Source organism: Corylus avellana, chromosome 6, assembly GCF_965113065.1.
Source record: "Corylus avellana chromosome 6, dhCorAvel1.hap1.2, whole genome shotgun sequence".
Taxonomy (NCBI): domain Eukaryota; kingdom Viridiplantae; phylum Streptophyta; class Magnoliopsida; order Fagales; family Betulaceae; genus Corylus; species Corylus avellana.
Window position 1 is genome coordinate 28,815,281 of NC_142495.1, and position 27,759 is coordinate 28,843,039.

The following is a 27,759-nucleotide window of genomic DNA, read 5'->3' on the forward strand; positions in this document are numbered from 1 at the left end:
CTCTTAATATATATTATATATATATATATATATATATATATATATATATAATTAATTGATATAAATATATGATATTAAGTTGATAATTAAGCTTAATATATATATATATATATATTATAACTCTTAATATATATATATATATATATATATATATATATATATATATATATATATATAATTATTTGATATAAACCTGTAATTTATATTAATATATATACTTGCAAATTACTAATCAAGCTTAATATATAATCATAGTTCTTGATATATTTAAACTTCATATTACATAATACTTGCAATTATGAAATTAAACTAAATTTATTTTAAGTTAATTAATTGATAATTATCAACTTGATTACACATAATCAAATTGATATATATATATATTTTCACCATGCTTAATTAAGGGATTGATATACATTTGCCAATTCCTTAATTTGGTTAATTAATTGATAGGGTTAATCTTATCAATTACTGCATATCCTATGAAATAAAGCATAGTGTTAATATTATAGAACTGATAGCGTCTACCATGCTTGACACATAAGAAGTAGTAATGATGCATTTAGTGTTGTAAAACACAACCACTAATGCATATTCTGTTGTAGAGGCATATCTTAGCTATATATTTTTTAAGTTTTGATCTTTCTCTGGGGACTCACAATATTAATATTTAGCATGAGATCTTTCTAGGGCAATTATCACAAAGTTGTAAGCCCCAATATTTTTTTAATCAAAATTATTATTAATATTTTTTTAAATAATTTTTTGGACAAATTATTATTAATATTTATCTTGGTAAATAAATAATTTTTTTATCAAGATAACGTGGTAAAATTATTTTTTGGACAAATAATTACAATTACAACTATAGTAATAATTTTTGGACAAATTGTAACGTGGCATTTTACCACGTTACCATATTGTAACGTGGTAAAATACCACGTTACCATATTGTAACGTGGTAAAATACCACGTTACAATATGGTAACGTGGTAAAATGCCACGTTAGCATATGGTAACGTGGCATTTTACCACGTTACAATATGGTAACGTGGCATTTTGCCACGTTACTATTATGGTAACGTGCTATTTTTGCACGTCACTATATTGTAACGTGTAAAAAATACCACGTTACTATAAATTATGGTAACGTGTTATCTTTTGACACGTTACAATATAGTGACGTGGCACCATTCGTATGAACAGTTGCCACGTCACTACACCCTAATATTTTTGTAGTGGATGAAGATCACTAGTTATCAAACAGTGGAGCCAACACCCACATTATGGCTGGTTTAGAAAATCTGACCATGTAGTAGCCTTAAAAGGGTACTGAAACCGTAGCAGTACGTAATGGTAGTAGACTTGGTATATGTCACACTGGTTCTTCCTCCAAAATTTTAGATTCAATCATGCTTTATCACGTGCTATTTAGGCCATTTTTTCCGTCGTTCTAAATTTTCATCTCTGGTTGCTGATTCAAATAATTAGGCAGTTTTTAGAATCTTGAGCAAGTGGCTGATCACTCTCAAAGCTTTTTTTGGTTTTTTGGCTGTAATAAACTTCCCTTAAACAATTAAAAAAAAAAGAAAAAAGAAAACAAAGTATATATATCCGTCCAAGTCTCCACCTTCTTCAATTATATTTTTTTTATTGATTTTTTGAGAGACATGACAATTTTTACAGGAGGTTGGATCTGTGTAAAAAAAAAAAAAAAAAAAAAATTATAATGGTGGTGTACGTCAAATGTAATATTCACTGCCATTTCCTGCCATTCAAAAATAAGCGGACGGAACAAGATTCTTTTCAGCTTAAATGAATTGGAAAGTATTCTATTAATTATATTTGAAGTATAGTTTTGTCTTTTTCACTTTTTGAAAGACAAAAATGTCTTACAAATATAATTAACTTGATTTTTTATTTTTTTATTTTTTATTTTTTCATTTAAACTAGAAAGAATCCTTATTTCAAGTGAACAATACAAGCGATTGACCTATTCATTGTCATCTCCTGCAACTTTACAAGTACAAAATTTCAATGGGGATGTTTGCCATTGGCTTGAAAAAAGAAAGTGGCCTGCAACCTGTTGGAATCTTTGATTGATGTGTGAAAAAAAATATGAATGTGTGATATGAAAAAAAAAAATAAAAAAATTGTTTTGTAGAGTTTTTTTTTTTTTTTTTTTTTTGTTGATTAGTAGTAAAATGTGATTGATGTGATACAAAAAATAACAATATTAAAGTTAAATTTGAGATGAACAGAATGAAACTTTTTATTTTTTTGTCCATGGACAAAGATCTGCAATTGGCTTTCTCAATTATTTTATGTAGTATGTCGAATTTGTTAGTTAGCTTTACTATGAATGCATGTTTGAACTGGGATCTAGATCTAGTGAAATTCTTAAATAAATTTTAGTTTCTGAAATTTCAAATATAAGTCATCTATTTTTCTTTAAAGGGTTATTTTTCTATCATGTGTCACATTACTAATAAAATAATAAAATAATAAATATTTATTATTTTATTAGTAATAGGATACGTGACAACAGAACAATGACTATTAAAAAAAAATTGATAGCTTGAATTCGAAATTTCAAAAACTAAAATTTCTTAAGAATTCCAATAAATCATGATCCTTGAACTGTCACAAATCGAAGATAATTTACTGCATGCGTCAAAGAGTACTACACATTCTCTCACCTCTCCATACTACGTACGTACCCAAATGGCTTGTGCAACCTATTTTATGTAGTAGTATATTTAAGAAAATTTGTTAGACTTGCTTTCATTATTTAAAAAAGGTTATTTGTCTCCTTATCCCTACTGTATATGCTTAAATTGGCCACTTAATATGAAAGTAGTCGTTTAGTGTAATGTTTATGTAGGACAAAGCTTTTTGTTATACTTGTTGGAAATGCAAATAAAAATATAAAGTCAAAAAAAGCATGCAAGAAGGTTGTACGCGTTTCCTTCTAATTAATTCTAGCATTTCGGCACAGCTTTCTTTTACTTTAATTAGCTTAGTAAATTATACATGCTTTAGAAGTCAAAAGAATATTTATTAGGCGACAACTTAAGTAGACTTTGTGATTTTTAGTTTTAATTAGCTCTTGAGTACTATAATTATTAGAGCAACTTTTATTGACTTTCGAATGTTAAGTAATATTTGTGTTCACATGTACGAAATCCTTATATAAGGATATTGTGTACGTTAGATTAAGTAAGGAAATCAAGCAATCAAGAAAGAAACAAGTGGGAAGCTTGATATTTCTCTTCAATATTGAAGTATTATTTTCATCTTGTTTTTTGTTCTTTCTATTTTCTGAGTGTCCGTATATTTGGGTATTAGTTTGTAAACTTAATCCCAACAAATGATTAGCAAAGAGAAAGCATTTAAGGAGTTTAGAATGAATAAAATACTCCATAGACATGAAGGAAAATAATCAACAAAGATTAATAAACACGTCTAGAAATTCTATAAACAAGAAAGCGCTTGATAATAATCCAAATATGGCAGTCAATTTCTATTTTGATACTACGTTAAATCATCAATTATTTCTAAAACTTGAGTTTATAAAAATTATAAATTACAAATTTAATTAAATTATAACATAGGTCTAAAGATCCATGTCTTCCATGTTCAAAAAAACGAAAAAAAAAAAAAAGTACCAACTACAAAAACATATAAAAAAAGAAACGAAAAATCAGCATTTTGCACCCACGTTCATCAACCTTATATCGTCGATTAGACGGTCCAAATGACTGTAAGAGGACCCGCCTTCGCTTACACTTTCTCTTGCCAACCTAGACATCTCAACCGTTGATTTCAGAAACTCCTCCTCCTTCTCAACCATCAGATCAGTCACCATTTTTTCCACAATAACTCTATCACAGACATCCTTCATGTCCATCCCAAGCTTCCAAACCTCACTCACAAACCTGCTATTCACTTGCTGATCCGCAAAGTAAGGCCAGCAAATCATGGGCACCCCAGCCACTATACTCTCCAAGGTCGAGTTCCACCCACTGTGGGTGAAAAACCCACCAACGGCTGGGTGGGCCAGCACCTCCTCTTGTGGGGCCCAACCCACCATGTACCCCCTCTCCTTCGTCCCCTCCACCAGCTCCGCCGGAGTCTGACCGTCGCCACCTTTTCCGTCCACTAAGTCGGGCCGTATGGCCCACAAGAACCGCTTCTTGCTATTGACCAAACCATGCCAAAACTCCATGAGCGCGTCCTTTGTCATTGAGGTAATGCTTCCGAAGCTGACGTAGATTACAGACTTGAAAGGTTGAGCGTCGAGCCACGTCATGCAGCTTCTGTCCACATCGAAGAGGCTGTTGGAAGACTGAGAGTGCAAGGTGGTCGTTTCGGATCCAAGTTTGAGTTTGAGGAGTGCGTGGAGGGGTCCAATGGTGTAGATTTGGGGACAGTGAGTGCGTATATGGGAGAGTACAGGTCCTTCTAGTTCTTCAAACGTGTTGAGAATGAGTGCACTGGCTCTAGGGGATTGTCTGGTCTTGTTCATAACGAGTTGGAGATTCGGGTCTGCCAGGTTGCTGACTCGGCAGAAACTGGGTAGATCTCGGCACCGGAGAAAAGTTTCCATGCCTGGCACACTACTTATAACGCGATCCATATCTTCGTTTCCTAGAGTGATTAATTAACATTTATAGACCCACTTAGTATTGTTACAGATTTCACTCCATGTTTGGTTGTTGAGAAACTAAACGAATGTACAACCCACAAAAGCTCACAATATTTGTCTTAAATTTGCTAATATTTTCAAGATGATAACATTAATTCTTGCTATGTACAAAATTACTAAGGCCCCTAATCATTTTTGTATATATAAGTGACATCCATGTGAGAATACTGGAAAATGATAATGTGGGAATTGAAAGAGCAGATACCTCTAATGGGAAGCTCGCCGGCCCCAATTATATCTAGGATACGAAAGTAAGCCCAGAAGGAGCAAGCACTGATGGTACGGAAATGAATGACGGGAATGCCAAGTTCGTCGCCGACATCAATAGGAAAGCTAAAGATCCCATCCGCTATGATGCAACTCACTTGCAGTCTACTACTATTTGAATTTAATTGACCCGAAAACAGCATCTTTCTAAATATAGGCATAGTTACAGAATTTAAGGTATCAAACAACTCCATGAAGTGGTCGCCGGTTCGTGGGTGGTCGGCAGGAAGTCCATCAGGGATGGTCTTGAATTGGAATCCAGGAAAACGTGCGAAACGGTCTAGGACGTTGGTGTAACGGAGTAGGCGATCGTGGTTGTGATCTGTGTTGAGGAAGGTAACATGGATGCCGGCAAGGGAAAGAAGCTCGGCTAGCTTGAGCATGGAGTTGACATGTCCCTGTGCTGGAAGGGGAAAGATTAGGACATGCGGAGGAGCTTTTGGCCGTTCCTCCATGTTGAGATCTAAAAGGTCTGCTTTCTCGCTACAAGGCTCCTTAACTAATTGTATGGCAGGAAACACTGCTGCGATGGGGGTTGGTAGCCTGCGGTTAGAGGGAGAAAGTCAGAAAGAAAAGAAAACTATCAAAAATAATATTTAAGTAAAATAAAGAGTACTATAATATAAGTTTGTATAGAATACGTAGTAGTTGAAAAAAAAAAAAAATTGTAATGTTTTGGCAGATCGAATAAAATTTTAGATTAGTCTTTTATTTAAATTAAAAATTAATTGAAATAATCATATCAACATTAAAAAATAATTATAAAATAAAAAAAGTTGATTTATAGCGCTACCTTACGCAGAATGATTAGATATATATGGACCATATGGTGAATGATTACAGAACAATCCAAGCTTGCCGTTTTAATTTGTCGGAAATTCGTGGAATTATTAGAAATATGCATCATTCTGACTCATAGATAAAGACATGAGCACTAGAGTCTTGGAGTATCGATCTGGTTATACAACTTATACTTATGATATTGGAGTAATTGGTCCAAAATAAAGTATCTAAAATATTCTCACAGTATCAAAATGTAGATAAGAAAATGCCTGACGTCACCTTGGACAGTTTGTTGTAAACCTTTTTGGTAGAAATTAGAATAGTAAAAACAAATTATTTTAAAAAAGTAAACTCTTGTATGCGAGATAGCTCAATCGGCTAGTGATCACGCCTCATAAAGCGGAAATTATTAGTTTGAATCTCTCCCCCTTCTTGTGTGGACATATTAAAAAAAAAAAAAAAAAAAAGCAAACTCTTAGAGCTTATTTAGAATTGCGTTTAAGAAATAGAACTTTTAAGACATAAGTTTTTGTTTAAAGTGCGTTTTGGTCATTTTTAAACTTTCTGAACCCTTAAAAGCGTTTTTAATTTTTTTACCAAACGAGTCATTTTTTCTTCAAATTGTTAAGAACACTTTGAAGACTCTCAAATACAATTTCACACAAGCCCTTAGAGCATTTCGAAGGACTCATCTCCAATTTACAAAATAAACTTTTCTCTAATCAAATATCTCCAGAACCATACTCATGTCCACATGAGCCTTACATACACATAGCCCCTAAGCTAGCAAACAAAGCGACAACTCTTACAATTGAAATGGGCCTAAAGCAAACTAATATCACTAACTATTATAGCCAAGCCCGCCCGCTGAGTTTTAAAAAATTACTTTAAAATTACACCTAAAACTAAAAATGCAAAATGGTCTGCTTTTGGGAAAGATTAGGACATGCGGAGGAGCATGGAGTTGACATGTCCCTGTGCTGGAAGGGGAATGATTAGGACATGCGGAGGAGCTTTTCGGACTTCCTCCATGTTGTGAGATCTAAATGGTCTGCTTTCTCGCTATACAAGGCTCCTTCATTAAAACGCAAACAATGAATAGCAATTACATTAGTTAGAATAATTACATTTCTACAATGAATAGCAATTTGGAGTTATTCATTGTAGCACACTAAATGAATAAAATATTATTTATTTTTATTTTGTTTATTATTTCTTTATTTTACCTCTTTTCATCCAATATCTTTTATTTCTTCTAAACACCTCTTCAGATCTGATACGTCTTTTTCTCAAACACAAAATTTCTTCACACAAAATTTATCTCTCTCGCTCACAAAATTTCTTCACACAATTGGATGAAAAAATTGAATGCAAAAAAAATTTATTTCATGGAAACACAGATAAAAACAAATCAATTGCAGTTCGATAAAAAAATTTAACGCAAACAAAAAATTATTGCATAGAAATATACAGATGGAAACAAATCAATTATAGTTGAATGAAAAAAAATTATTTATGTTATTAATTTTAAGAATTAGTACATGCATGTGAGATGAATGTTCTTCATATGTGTTTATTTTTGTTTTTACGAATGATTTTTATATATGTGTTTGTTTTTCCCTTTAATTAAGTGTTGGCAATAATATAATAAAAAAGAATGAAAAATAATATTTTAAAGCAAATAGAGAATTAAATAGAGAATCTGTTAGAGTATGTAATAAAAAAAAATAGCTAAAGTAAATAATTGTACTTTTTCACTAGGTAAAATACCTAATATTGCTGGACATGCTGTCATTGTTTTAAAAAAAAAAAAAAAAATCCAGTTTAATTAGGTTTGCCTTGTAAGATAATTGTGGAATAAAAATATTGTATTTAAATTTTAGTAAAATTTTGATCCAAAACCCACGGAATGGCACATGGCAATAATAGTAATACAACATATACCCATGCTAAAAAATATTATATATATATATATATATATATAAAGAAAAAAAATATAGTAAGTCGTTGGGCGGCTCCAAATAGGTTAGAGGGGTAGCTAAATCATTTTCAAGAATATATATATAAAGAAAAAAAATATAGTAAGTCGTTGGATAGCTCCAAATAGGTTAGAAGGGTAGTTGAATCATTTTCAAGAATTTGTACGTGTATCACAGGGGATAAATATCTTCTACAAGGTAGTGATATACTGCACGCCCGGCGTGCATCAACACTGATGCATGCCGGGAGTAAATTTTTTTTTTAATTTTTTTTTTTAAAAAAATGCACGCTCATCGTGCAGTACTTCATTACCCCTTCTAGTACTATATGGTTGGCAACATTTATCTACTAAGCATGTGAGCACTTATTTGAATAGGTGGACCTATAAAGGCTCTTCTATAATTGCAGAAGATCCCTACAAGTCAGACAGGAAAATTGTTTGTTAAAAAAAAAAAAGAGGAAAATTGTAAGTGTATTGTCTGGGTGAATTAAAACATCCAAGTACATATCCAACGAACCAGTCTTTATGCGTCAGGTTAGCCATCATTCATAAAGCCATAGAGGGACCAGTCATTGATGGTCGGGACCCCCCAAAAAAATTGCAACAAATGGAACTTCCAATCTTTAATGATTGGTTTCACGCAGTGCCACAACTTTGTTTGATGTACAGATGCTTGGTTTTTCGAGTAATTCTAAAAGGTTTATTTATGTTTTATTAAGAATGATGTAACTATTAAAATTACTCTTTAATCAAAATTTAATAATGATCAATCACAAGTCTAATAATAATTTTAATAATCACATTATTCTTAGTATGACACAAGTAGGACACAAAAAATTACTCGTGGTTTCTCGCTATAAAGTTTAAAGGGATTAGTTATGAGTAATTCTAGAAGGCCTACTTGTGGCTATTAAAATTACCATTGAGTTTGTGATTGATTATTATTGAATTTTGATTAAAGGGTGAGTTTAATAGCCACATCATTCTTAGTAAGACACAAGTAAGCCTTCTAGAATTGCTCACCCATCATTAATGACGGGAATTAGGGGTGGGTATCGATTATAATTATAATGGTACTGATAAACCTATTTTTGATAATTAACTAAAATTATGAGTTCATTCGGTTAGTTAATTAACCAATAACATTTCAATAAGAAATCATTCCGAAAATTTCGGTTAAAATAGTTAATCGGTTAATAACGGTTCAATTAACTGTGAGTTTTTTTTCATTGGGCTAAAAATTGAATGTTTTGGGCTAAAATAGCTTATTGAACAATTTTTTCTTTTAATAAAAAAATGGGCCAATTATTGAATACAATAAGAGTTCACCATACATATGTTCTACAAAAAAAAGAAATTCTTATCCGTTAACCGATAAAATAATAATTATACCGAATAAAAAAATTTCTTATCAGTTAATCGATTAACCGGTAAAAAAATAATTATACCGATTAATCTGCACACCCCTAATCGGGACCCTCCTAATACATTAATGTGTCATATTGGACGAGCATTTTTCAGATCTCGATCAATATGTTAAAAAGGATAATAATCGAACTACTATAGATTTCATAATCTCCAAACAAATTAACGTGACATTTGATAATAGATGAAACGATTAAAATTATATTCGTGACAAGTTATATTTTTTATTTAATTATTTTTATTAATTATGAATTGTCATTTCAAACATTACTTTGGTCACATATTCTAATTAATAAAAAATACAAACAATCATGTATGCTTGCCAAACTTTAAGCTAAAGGAAAAAACCACTGCCGAAAAAATTGAAGCCATATCAATGCACCTAACTATGCTTGTCAATTGCCTGCGCGAGAAAATATGTATATATGGATGTGGGTAAATTACCGAGTATCCTAAGAATTTAAATTTATAAAAAACACTAAATTTATTCATTTAATTATAATTGTATACTTTTTACATGTGAATTTAAACTATCGCTTAATAAGTACGTAAAGTCTACCACTTAAAATATTTAAGTAAAAATAAAGATAAATTGTAAATCTATTTTGAATTCAGACTTTTTTTTTTTTTTTAACATGTCCGCATAAGAGAGAGAAGAGGATTCAAACTAGTGACTTCCACTTTATGAGACATGGTTCCAGCTAATTGAGCTACCTCTTGGGACTCGAATTCAGACTTCTACTATTATTAAATCATCAATTAACCCCAAAAGTTGAGTTTATAGAAAATTATAAATTACAAATTTATTAATATTATAACATAAGGTCTAAAGATCGATATCTTCCGTTTTCAGAACAAATCAACAAAAGAAAAATCATCATTTTGCACCCATGTTCATCAATCTTATATCGTCGATCAAACGGTCCAAATTACTGTAAGAGGACCCACCTTCGCTCACACTTTCTCTTGCCAACCTAGACATCTCCACCGATGATTTCAGAAACTCCTCCCTCTTCTCAACCATCAGATCATTCACCATCTTTTCCACGATAACCCTATCACAGACATCCTTCATGTCCATCCCAAGCTTCCAAACCTTACTCACAAACCGACTATTCACTTGCTGATCGGCTAAATAAGGCCAGCAAATCATGGGTATCCCAGCCGCTATGCTCTCTATGGTTGAGTTCCAACCACTGTGAGTCAGAAACCCACCAATGGCCGGGTGGGCCAAGACCTCCTCTTGTGGGGCCCAACCCACCATGTACCCCCTCTCCTTTGTCCCCTCCACCAGCTCTGCCGGAGTCTGATGATCGGCATCATTTCCGTCCACTAAGCCTGGCCGTATGACCCACAAGAATCGCTTCTTGCTATTGACCAAACCGTGCCAACACTCCATAAGCACGTCCTTTGTCATTGTAGTAATGCTTCCAAAGCTCACGTAGATTACAGACTTCAAAGGTTGAGCGTCAAGCCACGTCATGCAGCTTCTGTCCACTTGGAAGAGGCTGTTGGAAGACTGAGAGTGCAACGCGGTCGTTTTGGATCCAAGTTTGAGTTTGAGGAGTGCATGGAGGGGTCCAATGGTATAGATTTGGGGACAGTGAGTGCGTATATGGGAGAGCATAGGTCCTTCTAGTTCTTCAAACGTGTTGAGAATGAGTGCACGTGCTCTAGGGGATTGTCTGGTCTCCTCCACAAAGAGTTGGAGATAATTCGGCTCTGCCGGGTTGCTGACTCGGCATAAACTAGGTAGATCTCGGCACCGGAGAAAAGTTTCCATGCCCGGTACACTGCTTATAACGCGATCCATATCTTCATTTCCTAGAGTGATATATATATATATAGACCCACTTAGATTTCACTCCATGTTTCAATGTTTGGTTGCTTAGCAACTATACGAAAAGAAAAGTTACACATTCTAAATTTTTGTTCTAAAAATTGGTTCTCAAATAATGTGTCACAATTCTATTAGTTGGTAACACATTTTTCAAATTCTCATAAAATAGTGATATATTATTTATAAACCTACTTTTAGAAAGAAAAATTGGGTTGTACACACTTCTCCTGGCCTAACCGAATCGAATGTTCAACATACCCACAAAATTAAGCACCCAATAATTGTCTTAAATTGGCTAATATTTTCAATATGATAAGATTCTTGCTATGTTCAAAAAATTGTTATCATATTTTTTTTTTTGTAACATAAAAGCAGACAAGTTGCACAAATTTAGGGAATAAAAAAGTCAATTAGTGTTGTGTTGGGACTACCATATAAAAAATTGCCAAAAACACCCCAACCACCACCGTAGAATATTTCTGGCCGTCCATGACATGTGCATGTGAATACTGAAAATGATGGAAAAACAACGGAAGATGATGAATTTCTCAATGATGAATTTCCATTTAGGGCACTGTATCTTTTTCGCTTTTTTCAATTGGTAGTAGGTATCAAATTTAGGTTTGGTAGAAAGCAAAAAAGTACTGAGCAATGGAGGATGCCAGAAATTCGAAAGTACCTTGAATGGGAAGCTCACCCGCCTCAATTACAAATGGAATAGAAAAGTAAGCCCAGAAGCAGCAAGCACTGATGGTACGGAAATGAATGACGGGAATGCCAAGTTCGTCGCCGACATCAATAGGAAAGCTTAAGATCCCATCCGCTATGATGCAACTCACTGGCAGTCTACTACTATTTGAATTTAATTGACCCGAAAACAGCATCTTTCTAAATATAGGCATAGTTACAGAATTTAAGGTATCAAACAACTCCATGAAGTGGTCGCCGGTTCGTGGGTGATCGGCAGGAAGTCCATCAGGGATGGTCTTGAATTGGAATCCAGGAAAACGTGCGAAACGGTCTAGGACGTTGGTGTAACGGAGTAGGCGATCGTGGTTGTGATCTGTGTTGAGGAAGGTAACATGGATGCCGGCAAGGGAAAGAAGCTCGGCTAGCTTGAGCATGGAGTTGACATGTCCCTGTGCTGGAAGGGGAAAGATTAGGACATGCGGAGGAGCTTTTTGCCGTTCCTCCATGTTGAGATCTAAAAGGTCTGCTTTCTCGCTACTAGGCTCCTTAACTAATTGTATGGCAGGAAACACTGCTGCGATGGGGGTTGGTAGCCTGCTGTTAGAGGGAGAAAGTCAGTGTTAGAATATTATGAATATTTGCTTGGTCCCTGCTCTGCCTTGGTTGCCAAGTTACTTGGTCCCTACTCTTGGCTTGGTTGCCAAGTTAATTTCCTTATAGAGATTGTTTTCTTGCAAGTTAATTTATTTTGTAATTATTGTATTATTTTGTAATTATTGTATTGTTTTGCTAAAAACTCCCAAGCAGCCTTTGCATTCCCAAGCTTGGGGAGTAAACTATGGAATGACCTATTTATAGTTGAATGAGGCCCTAAAAGAAATGAAATACAATAATTGAATGGAATGGAATCATGTAATACAATAAATAGGCCATTCCATACTAACTATTATAGCCAAGCCCGCCCGCTGAGTTTTTAAAAATTACATTAAAATTACACCTAAAACTAAAAATGCAAAATGGTCTGCTTTTGGGAAAGATTAGGACATGCGGAGGAGCATGGAGTTGACATGTCCCTGTGCTGGAAGGGGAATGATTAGGACATGCGGAGGAGCTTTTCGGACTTCCTCCATGTTGAGGTCTAAATGGTCTGCTTTCTCGCTATACAAGGCTCCTTCATTAAAACGATTAGTTAGTGCATTATAAAAAAACAGAGCTTCCGCACCCAACCGATTTATTTGCATTCAAAACGATAGCATAACCCCAACTACGCCCCCCCACCGGCCCAAACGAACTTTCACTCCCCCAAGGCTCACAACCCCAATCTCCCGCTGAGACCTACATGGTTGGCTTTATGATCGCCAACATAGTGGGAATCCAATACTACTCGGGGCATGGTGGGTCTGGTCCATGAGCCCCTCAAGTCTCAACCCCCATGACTCAAACGCCATCAAGGTCCTCAACATGCACCCAATGTCAGGGGATTTCGCGAGCTGGGTTGCACTTGATTCGACATTGGAGATTATATGCGAAGGGTTTCCCATGATTTGTTCACCTTGTTTCGGGGACCAAAAGGTGAATGCAACATACGTGAGCCATGTTTGGAAAATTGGGGTGCATTTGGAGAATAGGATGGAGAGGAGAGATATAAGGCAATTAGAAAGCTAATGGTGGAGACTGAAGGAGAGGAGATGAGACAGAGGATTATGCATTTGATGGAAAAGGTGGATCATTCTCTGAGGCAAGGGGGTTCTTCACATCAAGCCCAAGAGAGCTTGATTAATTACATATCTTCCTTCTAATCATAATTATTTTTAGGGAAACTTCACTTTGGCTCCCTGAACTTTCACCCGATTTTACAAACTTTTCATAAACTTCTAAATCTCTCACTTTGGACTCTTGAACTTTAAATTTCTCTCAATGAGGACCCCTCTGTCAGATTTTAAACATTACATGACGTTTATACCCCTGACTTTTGTATAATATTAAAAACTTCCAAAACGTTTTTATTTTTTAAAAATGAAAATCAGGGATATTTTGGTCTTTTTTTGTAATTTTAAATTCTAAAATTGACAGAAGGGTCATAATTGAGAGCAATTCAAAGTTCAGGAATCCAAAGTGAAAAATTTGAAAGTTCAGGAGGGGTTTGTAAAATCGGATGAAAGTTTAAGAGAACAAAGTGAAATTTTGTATTACCTTTATTAATAAAATTGATTGGTATCTCGAACTCTACTTTAATCAAAATAATTCATTCAAAATAAAAGGGATTTGGCTTCCATACTACCAGAAGCAGCAGTTTCAATTACCGTATAGAAGCCAAACCCTCATTGATGGTTGGAACCCTCCAAATAAGTTGCTACAAATGGAAACTTTCAAGTTCCAGCTTTAATGGTTGGTTTCACGCAGTGCCACCCACAACTTTGTTCGATGTACAGATTGGTGGTTTTATTCTCGCTAGAAAGTTTGAAGGGACCAGTCACTGTGCCATACTGGTCAAGCGTTTTTCAGATCTCGATAAATATGTCAAAAAGGAAAATAACTGAATCTACAATTACTTTTATAATTTTCAAACAAATTAACATGACATTTTATAATCGATGAAATTATTAAAATTATATATATTTTTATTTAATTTGAATATATTGAAATTTTGAGTTTTGAATAGTTTTCTTCTTATTCTTTTGTATTTTTCATCTGTCGAACCACTTCATCTTAATATCTTATATGATTGATTTATTTTCTATTTTATTGAGATAAAATATTCAATTATAATTTTAAAACAACATCATATTTGTTGGGAAGTGACTTGTTCTTATCAAGTCTTACGTGGGCCCATTTATGTTACTTTATTGGCTGCTATAGTGCTGTAAACGAACAAAGCCACCCGTGAGCTCGCTCAGGATCGGCTCGATAAAGTTCGGCTCGTGCCCGACTCGATTATTAAACAATACATACTCGTATAAAACCCGGCTCACTCGTTTAAAGTTCGTGAACATACTCGTATAGGGGCTCGACTCGCTTATTAGCGCGACTCGTATATATATATATATATATATATATATATATATATATATATATATATATATAACTTATTAAATAGTTTATATATTATAAATAGTATTTATGCTTATATAGTATGTAGCATAAATACTAAATATATATAGTTAAAATATTAATAATGTAGTCATATAATTTATAACTATTTATAGTTAACTAGTGTATTGTGTGTATTAAGCTAAGTTAACTAATTAGTTGATTGGTTTAGTTATATATATAGAGAGCTAATTGGTCAATATAAAAAAAAAAAAAAAAAATGTTAGATAATTTGTATATATAATAAACGGTTTTTTTATCGAAGTTGCCCTCAATTTGTTGGTTGGGAAGTAAAACGTTTGTACTAATATAATTTGTCTCATTGGGAAGATGAGTCATTTAAGTTATTTATTTATTTATTTTTTAAAAAAGTTTGTATTAGTTGAGCCAACTCGGCTCGACTCGGCTCGCACAAGGAATTTTCCTTAGTGAGCCGAGCCAAGCTTAAATTTTGGAGCTCGGCATGAGCTCGGCTCGAGCTCGAGCTTGTGAAATTTTTAAATGAGCCGAGCTTGGACAGCCCTGGCTCGCTCAAGCTCGGCTCGTTTACAACCCTAGGCTGCTATGTGTTGCGGTTTTGTCTCTTTTGTTTTACTTCATGAAAGAAGTAGTTGCTTCCGTCACCATGAAAGAAGTAAAACCAATCTAAATTGTACGATAAGCTTCATATTATAGGGTTTAAAAAGCGACTTAAACTCCATGTATTAATTAGCATAAATGACAAATTAATAACTCCTCACCTCAAACTTCAATTTAAAATTTGAGTATTATATTTTTATCGCATAAATATCTCACAATGTTGACGAGGTGATAGTTTCAATCAATCCTTAAAGCATTTCTAGCAGCTTACCTAAAAGATCAATATTAACTATATTTAGCTATTATTGTTCTTTTTTAACCTCCAACAAAATAGCTTGCCATTAGTTGTAATAGCTACATTGCTACAGTAAATAGCTCCAAATTGCTAGCTATTCATTGTAACAATGTAGCTATTTTAACTAATGGCAAGCTACTCTGTTAGCAATGTAGCTATTCTAACTAATGACAAACTATAGTAAATAGCAATTTGGAGCTATTCACTATAGCGCCTTAAATGAATAAAATATTTTTTATTTTTATTTTGTTTATTATTTCTTTATTTCACCTCTTTTCACCAAACATATTTTATTTATTCTAAACACCTCTTCACATCTAATACGTCTCTCTCTCAAACACAAAATTTCTTCAGACAAAATGTATCTATCTCGCTCACAAAATTTCTTCACATAGTTGGATAAAAAATTGAATGTAGAAAAAATTTATTTCATGGAAACACACATATGAAAACAAATCAATTGCAATTGGATGAAAAAATTTAATGCGAACAAAAAATTATTGCATAGAAACAAAAATGAAAACAAATCAATTGCAGTTGGATGAAAAAATTTATTTATGTTATTAATTTTAAGAATTTGTACTTGCATGTGAGATGAATGTTCCTCATATGTATTTATTTTTGTTTTTATGAATGATTTCTATATATGTGTTTGTTTTTTTCCCTTTAATTAAGTGTTGGCAATAATATAATAAAAAAAATGAGAAATACTATTTTTAAGCAAATAGATAATGAAATAGAGAATCTATTGGAGTGTGTAGTGAAAAAACAATAGCTAAAGTAAAGAATTGTACTTTTTTACTAGGTAAAATACATAATGCTGCTGGACATGCTGTCATTGTTAAAAAAAAAAAAAAATTCAGTTTAATTAGGATTACTTCATAAGATAAATGTAGAATAAAAATATAGTAGCTGAATTTTAGTAAAATTTTGATCCAAAACTCACGGAATGCCACAGCAATAATAATATTACAACATATACCCATGTTAAAAAAATATAAAAAGAAAATTATATATATATATATATATATATATATATATATATATATATATATAAAAGAAAAAAACTATAGTAAGTCGTTGGATAGCTCCAAATAGGTTAGAGGGGATAGCTGAATCATTTTCGAATCATTTTCAAGAATTTAAACCCTAAATTTGTACGTGTATCACATGGGATAAATAACTTCTACAATTATATGATCTGCAACATTTATCTACCAAGCATGTGAGCACTTATTTGAATAGGTAGACCTATAATTATAAAGGCTCTTCTATAATTGCAGAAAATCCCTACAACTCAGACAGGAAAATTGTTTGTTACAAAAAAATAAAAAATAAAATACAGGAAAATTGTAAGTGTATTGTCTGGGTGAATTAAAACATCCAAGTATCCAACGAACGAGTCTTTATGCGTCAGGTTAGCCATCATTCATAAAGCCATAGAGGGACCAGTCATTGATGGTCGGGACCCCCCAAATAAATTGCAACAAATGGAACTTCCAACTTTAATTAATGGTTGGTTTCACCCAGTGCCACAACTTTGATAGATGGTTTCTCGGGTAATTCTAAAAGGTTTATTTGTGTCTTAGTAAGAATGATACAGCTATTAAAATTACTCTTTGATCAAAATTTAATAATGATCAATCACAAGCCTAATGATGATTTTAATAGTCACATTATTTTTTGTATGACACAAGTAGGACACAAAAAATTACTCGTGGTTTCTCGCTATAATGTTTAAAGGGACCAGTTATGAATAATTCTAGAAGGCCTACTTGTGTCTTACCAAGAATGATGTGACTATTAAAATCACCGTTAAGCTTGTGATTGATCATTATTGAATTTTGATTAAAGGGTGAGTTTAATAGCCACATTATTCTTAGTACGACATAAGTAAGCTTTCTAGAATTACTCAACAGTCATTGATGACGGAGATTAGGGGTGAGTATCGATTATAATTATAACGATATTGATAAACCTATTTTTGATAATTAACTAAAATTATGAGTTAATTCAGTTAGTTAATTAACCGATAACATTTCGATAAGAAATCATTCCGAAAATTTTGGTTAAAATAGTTAATCAGTTAATAATAGTTCAGTTAACAGTGAGTTTTTTTTAAAAAAAAAATTGGGCTAAAAATTGATTGTTTTGGGGCCAAAATTATTTTTTTTGGACTAAAATAGCTTATTGGACTTTTTTTTTTTTTAATAAAAAAATGGGCCAATTATTTAACACAATAAGAGTCCACTATACATATGTTCAACTAAAAAAAAAAAAATTCTTATCGGTTAACCAATAAAATAATAATTATACCGAGTACAAAAATTTCTTATCAGGTAATTGATTAACCGATAAAAAATAATTTTACCGATTAATCTGCACACCCCTAATCGGGACCCTCCTAATACATTAATGTGTCATATTGGTCGAGCATTTTTCAGATCTCTATCAATATGTTAAAAAGGATAATAATCGAACTACTATAGATTTTATAATCTCCAAACAAATTAACGTGACATTTGATAATAGATGAAACGATTAAAGTTATATTCGTTATATTTTTTTATTTAATTTTTTTATTAATTATGAATTGTCATTTCAAACATTACTTCGGTCACATATTCTAATTAATGAAAAATACAAACAATCATGTATGCTTGCCGAAAAAATTGAGCCATATCAATGCGCCTAACTACGCTTCTCAATTGCCTGCACGATAAAATATGTATATATGGATGTTGGAAAATTACGGAGAATCCTAAGAGCATTTTCAGTGGAAGAGCCAAATGTTACTTTTATTTAAAATAGCTCTTTAAATGTTTAAAAAAACTCCTACATTGAATTAACAAAAAGAAAAAAATATAAAATAGTTATTTGATTGGAAGAGCTATAAAAAAAAGCTAAATGTAGCAGCACTTTTCAAGGGAGTTATTTTATTTTTCATTATTTCTCACCTTTTTTTTTTTTTTTTTCCAAATCTTTTTCTACTTATTCTCTGCATATTTTCTTTTTCCCATTTTTCCTCTCATATGTTTTTTTTTTTTTTGTCAAAACTTTTCTTATTTTTAATAATACGTTTGTCAATTGCCTGCACGAGAAAATATGTATATATATATATATGGAGGTGGGTAAATTACCGAGTATCCTAAGAATTTAAATTTATAAAAAACAATAAATTTATTCATTTAATTATAATTGTATACTTTTTACATGTGAATTTAAACTACCGATTAATAAGTAAAGTCTACCACTTAAAATATTTAAGTAAAATTAAAGATAAATTGTAAAACTATTTTGAATTCAGACTTTTTTTTTGTTTTTTTTTTTGACATATTCGCGGAGGAGGGTTCGAACTAGTGATCTCTGCTTTATAAGACATGATCTCAACTAATTGAGCTACCTCTTGGAACTCGAATTCAGACTTCTACTATTATTCAATCATCAATTAACCCCAAAATTTGAGTTTATAGAAAATTATAAATTACAAATTTATTAATATTATAAATTAGGTCTAAAGATCCATATCTTCCATGTTCAGAACAAATCAACAAAAGAAAAATTAGCATTTTGCACCCACGTTCATCAATATTCTTATATCCTGGATCAAACGGTCCAAATTACTGTAAGAGGACCCACCTTCGCTCACACTTTCACTTGCCAACCTAGACATCTCCACCGATGATTTCAGAAACTCCTCCCTCTGCTCAACCATCAGATTATTCACCATCTTTTCCACGATAACCCTATCACAGACATCCTTCATGTCCATCCCAAGCTTCCAAACCTCAATCACAAACCGACTATTCACTTGCTGATCGGCTAAATAAGGCCAGCAAATCATGGGTATCCCAGCCGCTATGCTCTCTATGGTTAAGTTCCAACCACTGTGAGTCAGAAACCCACCAATGGCCGGGTGGGCCAGGACCTCCTCTTGTGGGGCCCAACCCACCATGTACCCCCTCTCTTTTGTCCCCTCCACCAGCTCCGCCGGAGTCTGACGATCGGCATCATTTCCGTACACTAAGCCTGGCCGTATGACCCACAAGAACCGCTTCTTGCTATTGACCAAACCGTGCCAAAACTCCAGAAGCACGTCCTTTGTCATTGTAGTAATGCTTCCAAAGCTCGCGTAGATTACAGACTTCAAAGGTTGAGCGTCAAGCCACGTCATGCAGCTTCTGTCCACTTCGAAGAGGCTGTTGGAAGACTGAGAGTGCAACGCGGTCGTTTCGGATCCAAGTTTGAGTTTGAGGAGTGCATGGAGGGGTCCAATGGTATAGATTTGGGGACAGTGAGTGCGTATATGGGAGAGCATAGGTCCTTCTAGTTCTTCGAACGTGTTGAGAATGAGTGCACGTGCTCTAGGGGATTGTCTGGTCTCCTCCACGAAGAGTTGGAGATAACTCGGCTCTGCCGGGTTGCTGACTCGGCAAAAACTGGGTAGATCTCGACACCGGAGAAAAGTTTCTGTTGGAAGTCCCACATTGTCTGTGTATTAAGGGGATGAGTCATTTATAAGTTGAGGAAAAACCTTAACTTTTGAGCTAGCTTTTGGGTTGAGTTAGGCCCAAGCCCCATTTTTAACATGGTATCAGAGCCTAATCCAATTGGCTGTGGCCCACCGTCACCCATTGTCGCACGTGTTGGCTTGGATGTCTTCCCCCTACACGTGAGGGGGCGGGGCATGTTGGAAGTCCCACATTGCTTGGGTATTAAGGAGATTGGTCATTTATAAGTTGAGGGGAAACCTCAACTCTTGAGCTAGCTTTTGAGTTGAGTTAGACCCAAGACCAATCCGGTACACCACTTATAACGCGATCCATATCTTCATTTCCTAGAATGATTAACATATATATAAATAGACCCACTTAGATTTCACTCCATGTTTCAATGTTTGGTTGCTGAGCAACTATACAAAAAGAAATGTTAAACATTTAAAATTTTTGTTCTAAAAATTGATTCTCAAATGATGTGTCACAATTCTATTAGTTGGTAACACATTTTTTAAAATCTCATGAAATGATGATACATTATTTGTAAACCTATTTTTAAAAAGAAAATTTGGGTTGTGCAACACTTTCTCCTAAACGAATGTTCAACATACCCACAAAATTAAGTTCGCAATAATTGTCTTAAATTGGCTAATATTTTCAATACGATAAGATTCTAGCTATTTTCAAAAAATTGTTATCATATTTTTTTAACATAAAAGCAGACAAGTTGTACAAATTTAGGGAATAAAAAAGTCAATTAGTGTTGTGTTGGGACTACCATATGAAAAATTGCCAAAAACACCCCCAACCACCAACGTAGAATTCTGGCCGTCCATGTGCATGAGAATACTGAAAATGATGAATCGGAATTACAATACTTCCAAGCAAAAACAAAAACTATTATGATCTTTCTCAATGATGAATTTCCATTTAGGGCACTGTGTCTTTTTCTCTTTTTTCAATTGGTAGTAGGTATCAAATTTAGGTTTGGTAGAAAGGAAAAGAGTACTGAGCAATGGAAGATGCCAGAAATTCGAAAGTACCTTGAATGGGAAGTTCACCCGCCTCAAATACATATGGAATAGAAAAGTAAGCCCAGAAGCAGCAAGCACTGATGGTACGGAAATGAAGGACGGGAATGCCAATTTCGTCGCCGACGTCAATGGTAAAGCTCAAGATCCCATCCGCTATGATGCAACTCACGGAGCTCCTACTACCGACTGAATTAAACTGACCCGAGAAAAGCATCTCTCTAAAGAGTGGCTTGGTGACCGAATTTAAGCTATCGAACAAATCCATGACGGAGGAACCGGATCGTGGGTGCTCGGCTGGGAGGCCGTCAGGGATGGTCTTGAATTGGAATCCAGGAAAGCATGCGAAACGAGCTAGGATATTGGTGTAACGGACAAGGCGATCGTGATTGTACTCGCTGTTGACGAAGGTCACATGGACGCCGGCAAGGCGGCAAAGGCAAGAAGCTCGGCTAGCTTGAGCATGGAGTTGACATGTTCTTGTGCCGGAGCTGGAAATATCAGAACATGTGGAGAAGCTTTTGGCCCTTCAGCTTCCATGTTGAAGCTGATCAAAGAGGTCTGATTTTTTTTTTTTTTTTTTTTTTTTTGTTTGTATTGTATTGTATTGTATTGTATTGTATTGTCTGATTTATTTATTTATTTATTTTATTTTTGCAATTGGTCTGATTTTTTAATGAATGATGCATAATGCAGGTCTCGCAAAACGGGTCTGCGGGTCAACTCGTTTATGACCCGCGGGTACCCGCGACCCGTTTAACTAAAACCCAAACACGAACTGTTTATTAAACGGGTCGGACTCCCCGACACGACACGAACCCGGGTATTTCACCGGTCACCCGACATGACCCGTAAGACTTGTTTAAAATAACGGGTCTTGCCGGGTCGACACGACCCGTTTACCCGTTTAACTTAAAAAATATATATATATATATTTTTTAAATAATAATATTTTTCGCAATTATCTCTTGAAATTGAACTCCTAGCAGGCTAGCCACACCAAATCAGTTAATAGTTATAAGTTAATAGGCTTAATTGTCTAATCAAATAACAAAAAAACCAAAAAGAAAGAAAAAAAAAAAAAACTACATCACAATTTACAAATTTACAAATACAAATTGGGTTTTCATTTTTTGCCACCTGTTGTTCACTCTTGAATAGTTGAATGATCTACAAATATGCTCATTTTAACATACTCCATATGAACTTAGAATCTCACAAGAATTGATACTATCCAATGTCAGAACATCCTCTTCTTCGTTATCCACCCTCATTAAAGCTTGTTCAAGAAAAACAACAATGAAAGCTAAAAACAAAACTTGTATAATTTTTCTACATCAAAATACAGTAATTACTTATTCAAAATCTTAATCTTATGGCATCAAAACACACGATAGCATAAATTATTAGCAATATAAACTAAGCACAATCTATATAGTTCAAGAAAAATTGTATGAAATGTTTCTCCTAATTTCCTAAAGCTCCCAACAACAATAATATTGAGATTCTAAGACAAGCCAAAACAATGCAGCAGCCTACAATAATAAAAATAATCCAATTTTTAATCCCATGAAATCTTAAAAATTAGTTTTAAGTTAAAATGATAGTTTTAATCTTTAACAACTAAGCCATACAACCCACACCAACTAATAATTATTAACTAAGCAGTCTAGGCCGTTATTTAATTTAATTTTTTTTCTAATTCACTAAGCCACTAACACACACTCACTTGACACTTCACACTTGGGACACTTGGCCACTAAGTTCACACTCCACGCCCACTCCCTCTGCAACATTGAAACTTGCAATTTGCAAGACTACAAATTAACAAATTAACAATGTATTTAAGCCACAAAAATTTAACAAAAAATATATTGATGAATAAAAACTATATATCTAACAAACTAACAAATTAACAATGCATTTAAGCCACAAAGACAAAGGATTGAAAGAATTAAAGGAACCTTGAGATAAGACCAAGTGACGTAAACCTGCAAAATTATTTGTTGAGAATTGAGGTGAACAACAAGATATTTCATCTGGTTCGAGAGAGAGAGTTTGAAAAAAAAAAAAAAAAAAAAAAAGGTCTTCTAAAAGAGAGTGACCAGTGAGAGAGAGTCTTCTAACAACAACTACATACCAAGCAAATTTCACAAAATCATGTGCAAACAACAATCATCTACCAAGCCAAGCAAATCCCACAAAATCAGAGCATGAGACTTAAGAGAGCAAGAAATTGAAGAGAGAGATACATACTGAATGCGACATCAGCGGAAGAGAGAGAGCGGCAGTAGAGGAGGTGAGGAGCGGGGAGAGAGAGAGAGACCGGCAGTGGAGGAGCGGCGGTGGCATGGCCGTGGTGTGGGCGTGGGCGGTGGCGTGGCGTGAAGTCCGGTGATGAGTGGGAACGAGAGGGAGGAATGGAGATTTTTTTTTAGATCTGAAGTTGGAGGAAGAGTCTGGAAGACGAGTGTTCTTGTTTTCACTTTATGCTTTTTTCTACCTTTTCACTATTAGTTCTAGGGTTAAAAAAAAAAGGGGGGGTCTGGTGGGTCACCCGCGACATGACCCGTCAGACCCTCATAAACGGGTCATAAATGGGCCGACCCGTTTATGACCCAAACCCGTTTAATATAAACCAAAACCCGCTAATTTCGTATCAGGTCGTGTTAAAATTGCCAGCCAATGCTCCTTAAAAAGTACTGTTGGTGTATGGTTTTGATTGGTCAAGTCAAGTCAGCATCGGCCCATCCACTAGGTTTTGTTTTGTCATTTTACTTCTCAATTTACGAGAAGTTTTGGCCGACTCTGCACATTTAGAGAATTTGTTCAGCCTTTGGGCAATAGCACAATAACGAAGAGTGTTTGTGTCATCTCACTCTCACTAGTGTTTTTTCATTTTATTGTGCTGAAAGGCACTTTTCTTTCTTTATTTTTCTTTATTTTTCTTTTTCGTCTTTTTTTTTTTTTTTTGGTTGGGTGAGGGTGAAATTTGATTCTATTGAGATTTTAAATTTTGAGTATTCCATCAGTCGAATCACTACTTAATTAATTTTGGTGTCTTTTGTGATTGATTTATTTTGTGCTTTTTTTTGCTTCTTTGGAGATATCTTGAATTTAGTTCATGCAAAAAAAAAAAAGTTCTTATGATATACAAGTTGAATTCAATTGTGATTTTAAAATCACACAAGAAAAATTTTAGTCCTCTTTTTAATATTACTCAATATACAAGATGTAATTTGTAATTTTTTAGAAATTAAGGAGTATGTAAACTGCTCTAGCTAGGTCTCACACATTCTTTGTCCCTCTTTCCATATCTTTTGATTATACGCTATTTAGGCCATTTTTTCATCATTCTAAATTTTCATCTCTAGTTGCTGATTCAAATAATTAGGCAGCTTTTAGAATTTTGGGGAAAATTACAATTTACCCCCCTCCCCCCCCCAAAAGTTGTCAGTGATTTGTAATTCCACCTTCAAAGTTTCAATTTTTGCAATTCACCCTCCTAAAGTTTCAATTTTTTTCAATTCGACCAATATCATCACAAAATTCTCATATTGCCCATGATTTTTTTTTTTTTTTTTATGAAAACGAAAACAAATTTGAGGGTGCAAAAATGACCAGATGATCAAAGGGGTGGCTACGTCCACCACGAATTTTTTTAAATTTTTTTTATAAAAAATAAAAATTTTGGGCAATATGAGAAGTTTTGGATAAAATTGGTCAAATTGCAAAAATTTGGAACTTTGGGGGAGTGAATTGCAAAAATTGAAACTTTAGTGTTTGAATTAAAAAACGCTATCAACTTTAGGGGGGTAAACTGTAATTTTCCCAGAATTTTGAGCAAGTGACTGATCTTATATTCACTCTCAAAGCTTTTTTTTTTTTTTTTTTTTTCAACAGCGTTCCAATACCATTGGTTGGCTGCAATATGTAAAATATAAAAAAGGGGATGAAAGTTTTGTAAAGGGAAGAAGAAGAGAACACAGAGAATTATATCTCTATTAAGTGATTTCCATAGTTACAAGAAAAGATAATATATAGACTAATAAGTAGAAACACATCCCATATTCATAAAATAAAATATAGAGTAAGCATGAACATAAAGAGGAAATCAAGTGATTGTTGACTTTAATTTGTGGGATATTAGCATTTTGCACCCACGTTCATCAACCTTATATCCTGGATCAGACGGTCCAAATTACTGTAAGAGGACCCGCCTTCGCTCACACTTTCTCTTGCCAACCTAGACATCTCAACCGTTGATTTCAGAAACTCCTTCTCCTTCTCAACCATCAGATCATTCATCATCTTTTCCACAATGACTCTAACACAGACATCCTTCATGTCCATCCCAAGCTTCCAAACCTCACTCACAAACCTGCTATTCACTTGCTGACCCGCAAAGTAAGGCAAGCAAATCATGGGCACCCCAGCCACTATACTCTCCAAGGTCGAGTTCCACCCACTGTGGGTGACAAACCCACCAACGGCTGGGTGGGCCAGAACCTCCTCTTGTGGGGCCCAACCCACCATGTACCCCCTCTCCTTCGTCCCCTCCACCAGCTCCGCCGGAGTATGACCGTTGCCACCTTTTCCGTCCACTAAGTCGGGCCGTATGGCCCACAAGAACCGCTTCTTGCTATTGACCAAACCATGCCAAAACTCCATGAGCGCGTCCTTTGTCATTGTAGTAATGCTTCCGAAGCTGACGTAGATTACAGACTTGAAAGGTTGAGCGCCGAGCCACGTCATGCAGCTTCTGTCCACTTCAAAGAGGCTGGTGGAAGACTGAGAGTGCAACATGGTCGTTTCGGATCCAAGTTTGACTTTGAGGAGTGCATGGACGGGTCCAATGGTGTAGATTTGGGGACAGTGAGTGCGTATATGGGAGAGTACAGGTCCTTCTAGTTCTTCAAAAGTGTTGAGAATGAGTGCACTGGCTCTAGGGGATTGTCTGGTCTTGTTCATAACGAGTTGGAGATTCGGGTCTGCCAGGTTGCTGACTCGGCAGAAACTGGGTAGATCTCGGCACCGGAGAAAAATATGAAGAAAACTCCTCTGAATAATTCTTATTGAAAAAAACTGATCAAATAACATAAACTGTCTTTTCAAAAGGCTATAATCATTTATTTATAGCCCCAAGACCCTTAATACTAATAAAGAATGGAATTAGGGCTCCCACAACTCTAATCTTAATAAAACAAGTAAACTAAGTTGGTTTAAAACAAATAACAGAGGAAAAATAACATAGAAGGCCCCGAGTGCGCTCGATTGCAGTCTTGCAGATATAGTGTGATCGATCGCACTACTAGGGACTTGTGCGCTCGATCGCAGAAAATTGGGTATCGGTCGTAGTTCCAGGGACTTCCTTGTCCAAAATTGGGAAACTGCGCTCAATCGCAGTCAAGGTGCAATTGATCGCATTTCTAGGGACTGCCTCTTTTGCTGGACAAGTTTGGGATCGTGTCACCATCTTCCGGGGCGTCTTCACACCTTTATCCATTCGAAGCTTTCTCATATACTCCCAGGCATTGTAGTCTACATCGTGGTATTGTTATATATTTCACTCCAAGTTTGGTTCTTGAGAAACTAAACGAATGTACAACCCACAAAAGCTCACAATATTTGTCTTAAATTTGCTAATATTTTTAAGATGATAACGTTCTTGCTATGTCCAAAAATTACTATGGCCCCTAATCATTTTTGTACATATAAGTGACATCCATGTGAGAATACTGGAAAATGATAATGTGGGAAAGAGTAAATACCTCTAATGGGAAGCTCGCCGGCCTCAATTATATCTAGGATACGAAAGTAAGCCCAGAAGGAGCAAGCACTGATGGTACGGAAATGAATGACGGGAATGCCAAGTTCGTCGCCGACATCCATAGGAAAGCTAAAGATCCCATCCGCTATGATGCAACTCACGGGCAGTCTACTACTATTTGAATTTAACTGACCCGAAAACATCATCTTTCTAAATATAGGCATAGTTACAGAATTTAAGGTATCAAACAACTCCATGAAGTGGTCGCCGGTTCGTGGGTGGTCGGCAGGAAGGCCGTCAGGGATGGTCTTGAATTGGAATCCAGGAAAACGTGCGAAACGGTCTAGGACGTTGGTGTAACGGAGGAGGCGATCGTGGTTGTGATCTGTGTTGAGGAAGGTAACATGGATGCCGACAAGGGAAAGAAGCTCGGCTAGCTTGAGCATGGAGTTGACATGTCCCTGTGCTGGAAGGGGAAAGATTAGGACATGCGGAGGAGCTTTTGGCCGTTCCTCCATGTTGAGATCTAAAAGGTCTGCTTTCTCGCTACAAGGCTCCTTAATTAATTGTATGGGAGGAAACACTGCTGCGATGGGGGTTGGTAGCCTGCGGTTAGAGGGAGAAAGTCAGAAAGAAAAGAAAACTATTAAAAATAATATTTAAGTAAAATAAAGAGTACTATAATATAAGTTTGTATAGAATACGTAGTAGTTGAAAAAAAAAATATTGTAATGTTTTGACAGACTGAATAAAATTTTAGATTAGTGTTTTATTTAAAAAAAAAAAATTGAAATAATCATATCA

At 34.7% G+C, this 27,759-nt stretch overlaps 3 protein-coding genes and 1 pseudogene across 5 annotated transcripts; all 4 read right to left on the reverse strand.

Annotated features, from left to right (window-relative positions):
* Positions 1 to 3,673: 3,673 nt before the first annotated feature.
* On the reverse strand, positions 3,674 to 5,515 carry LOC132188464 (7-deoxyloganetic acid glucosyl transferase). Its single transcript, XM_059602919.2, has 2 exons — positions 4,914 to 5,515; positions 3,674 to 4,650 (listed from the first exon to the last, which is right to left on the reverse strand). The coding sequence occupies exons 1-2, from the start codon at positions 5,428 to 5,430 to the stop codon at positions 3,704 to 3,706; spliced, it is 1,464 nt and encodes a 487-aa protein (XP_059458902.2). The 5' UTR covers positions 5,431 to 5,515; the 3' UTR covers positions 3,674 to 3,703.
* A 4,421-nt stretch (positions 5,516 to 9,936) lies between these two features.
* LOC132188465 (7-deoxyloganetic acid glucosyl transferase-like) lies at positions 9,937 to 12,214 on the reverse strand. 2 transcript variants are annotated; one of them, XM_059602920.2, is made up of 2 exons: positions 11,684 to 12,214; positions 9,937 to 10,988 (listed from the first exon to the last, which is right to left on the reverse strand). In XM_059602920.2, the coding sequence occupies exons 1-2, from the start codon at positions 12,198 to 12,200 to the stop codon at positions 10,042 to 10,044; spliced, it is 1,464 nt and encodes a 487-aa protein (XP_059458903.2). In that variant the 5' UTR covers positions 12,201 to 12,214; the 3' UTR covers positions 9,937 to 10,041. The 2 variants fall into 2 exon arrangements, with proteins under 2 accessions (XP_059458903.2, XP_088373915.1); XM_088517789.1 differs by having other exon boundaries at positions 9,937 to 11,017; positions 11,650 to 12,214.
* A 6,916-nt stretch (positions 12,215 to 19,130) lies between these two features.
* Positions 19,131 to 21,765, reverse strand: LOC132188113 (7-deoxyloganetic acid glucosyltransferase-like; annotated as a pseudogene). Its single transcript, XR_015912749.1, has 3 exons — positions 21,198 to 21,765; positions 20,466 to 20,495; positions 19,131 to 20,149 (listed from the first exon to the last, which is right to left on the reverse strand). The product of XR_015912749.1 is annotated as a 7-deoxyloganetic acid glucosyltransferase-like (transcript).
* Positions 21,766 to 25,300: 3,535 nt separating this feature from the next.
* On the reverse strand, positions 25,301 to 27,507 carry LOC132188375 (7-deoxyloganetic acid glucosyl transferase-like). The gene is made up of 2 exons (XM_088517815.1): positions 26,925 to 27,507; positions 25,301 to 26,246 (listed from the first exon to the last, which is right to left on the reverse strand). The coding sequence occupies exons 1-2, from the start codon at positions 27,471 to 27,473 to the stop codon at positions 25,332 to 25,334; spliced, it is 1,464 nt and encodes a 487-aa protein (XP_088373941.1). The 5' UTR covers positions 27,474 to 27,507; the 3' UTR covers positions 25,301 to 25,331.
* Positions 27,508 to 27,759: the final 252 nt, after the last annotated feature.

What these genes read in the sequence shown, in the direction of transcription:
- LOC132188464 (XM_059602919.2), bottom strand. Translation starts at nt 5,430, where the DNA reads ATGGAGGAACGGCCAAAAGCTCCTCCGCATGTCCTAATCTTTCCCCTT. An exon ending in CGGCGAGCTTCCCATTAGAG is followed by an intron (nt 4,651 to 4,913) that starts GTATCTGCTCTT and finishes TAATCACTCTAG; the next exon opens with GAAACGAAGATATGGATCGC.
- LOC132188465 (XM_088517789.1), bottom strand. Translation starts at nt 12,200, where the DNA reads ATGGAGGAACGGCAAAAAGCTCCTCCGCATGTCCTAATCTTTCCCCTT. An exon ending in CTGGCATCCTCCATTGCTCA is followed by an intron (nt 11,018 to 11,649) that starts GTACTTTTTTGC and finishes GTGAAATCTAAG; the next exon opens with TGGGTCTATATATATATATA.
- LOC132188375 (XM_088517815.1), bottom strand. Translation starts at nt 27,473, where the DNA reads ATGGAGGAACGGCCAAAAGCTCCTCCGCATGTCCTAATCTTTCCCCTT. An exon ending in TCCCACATTATCATTTTCCA is followed by an intron (nt 26,247 to 26,924) that starts GTATTCTCACAT and finishes AGAATTATTCAG; the next exon opens with AGGAGTTTTCTTCATATTTT.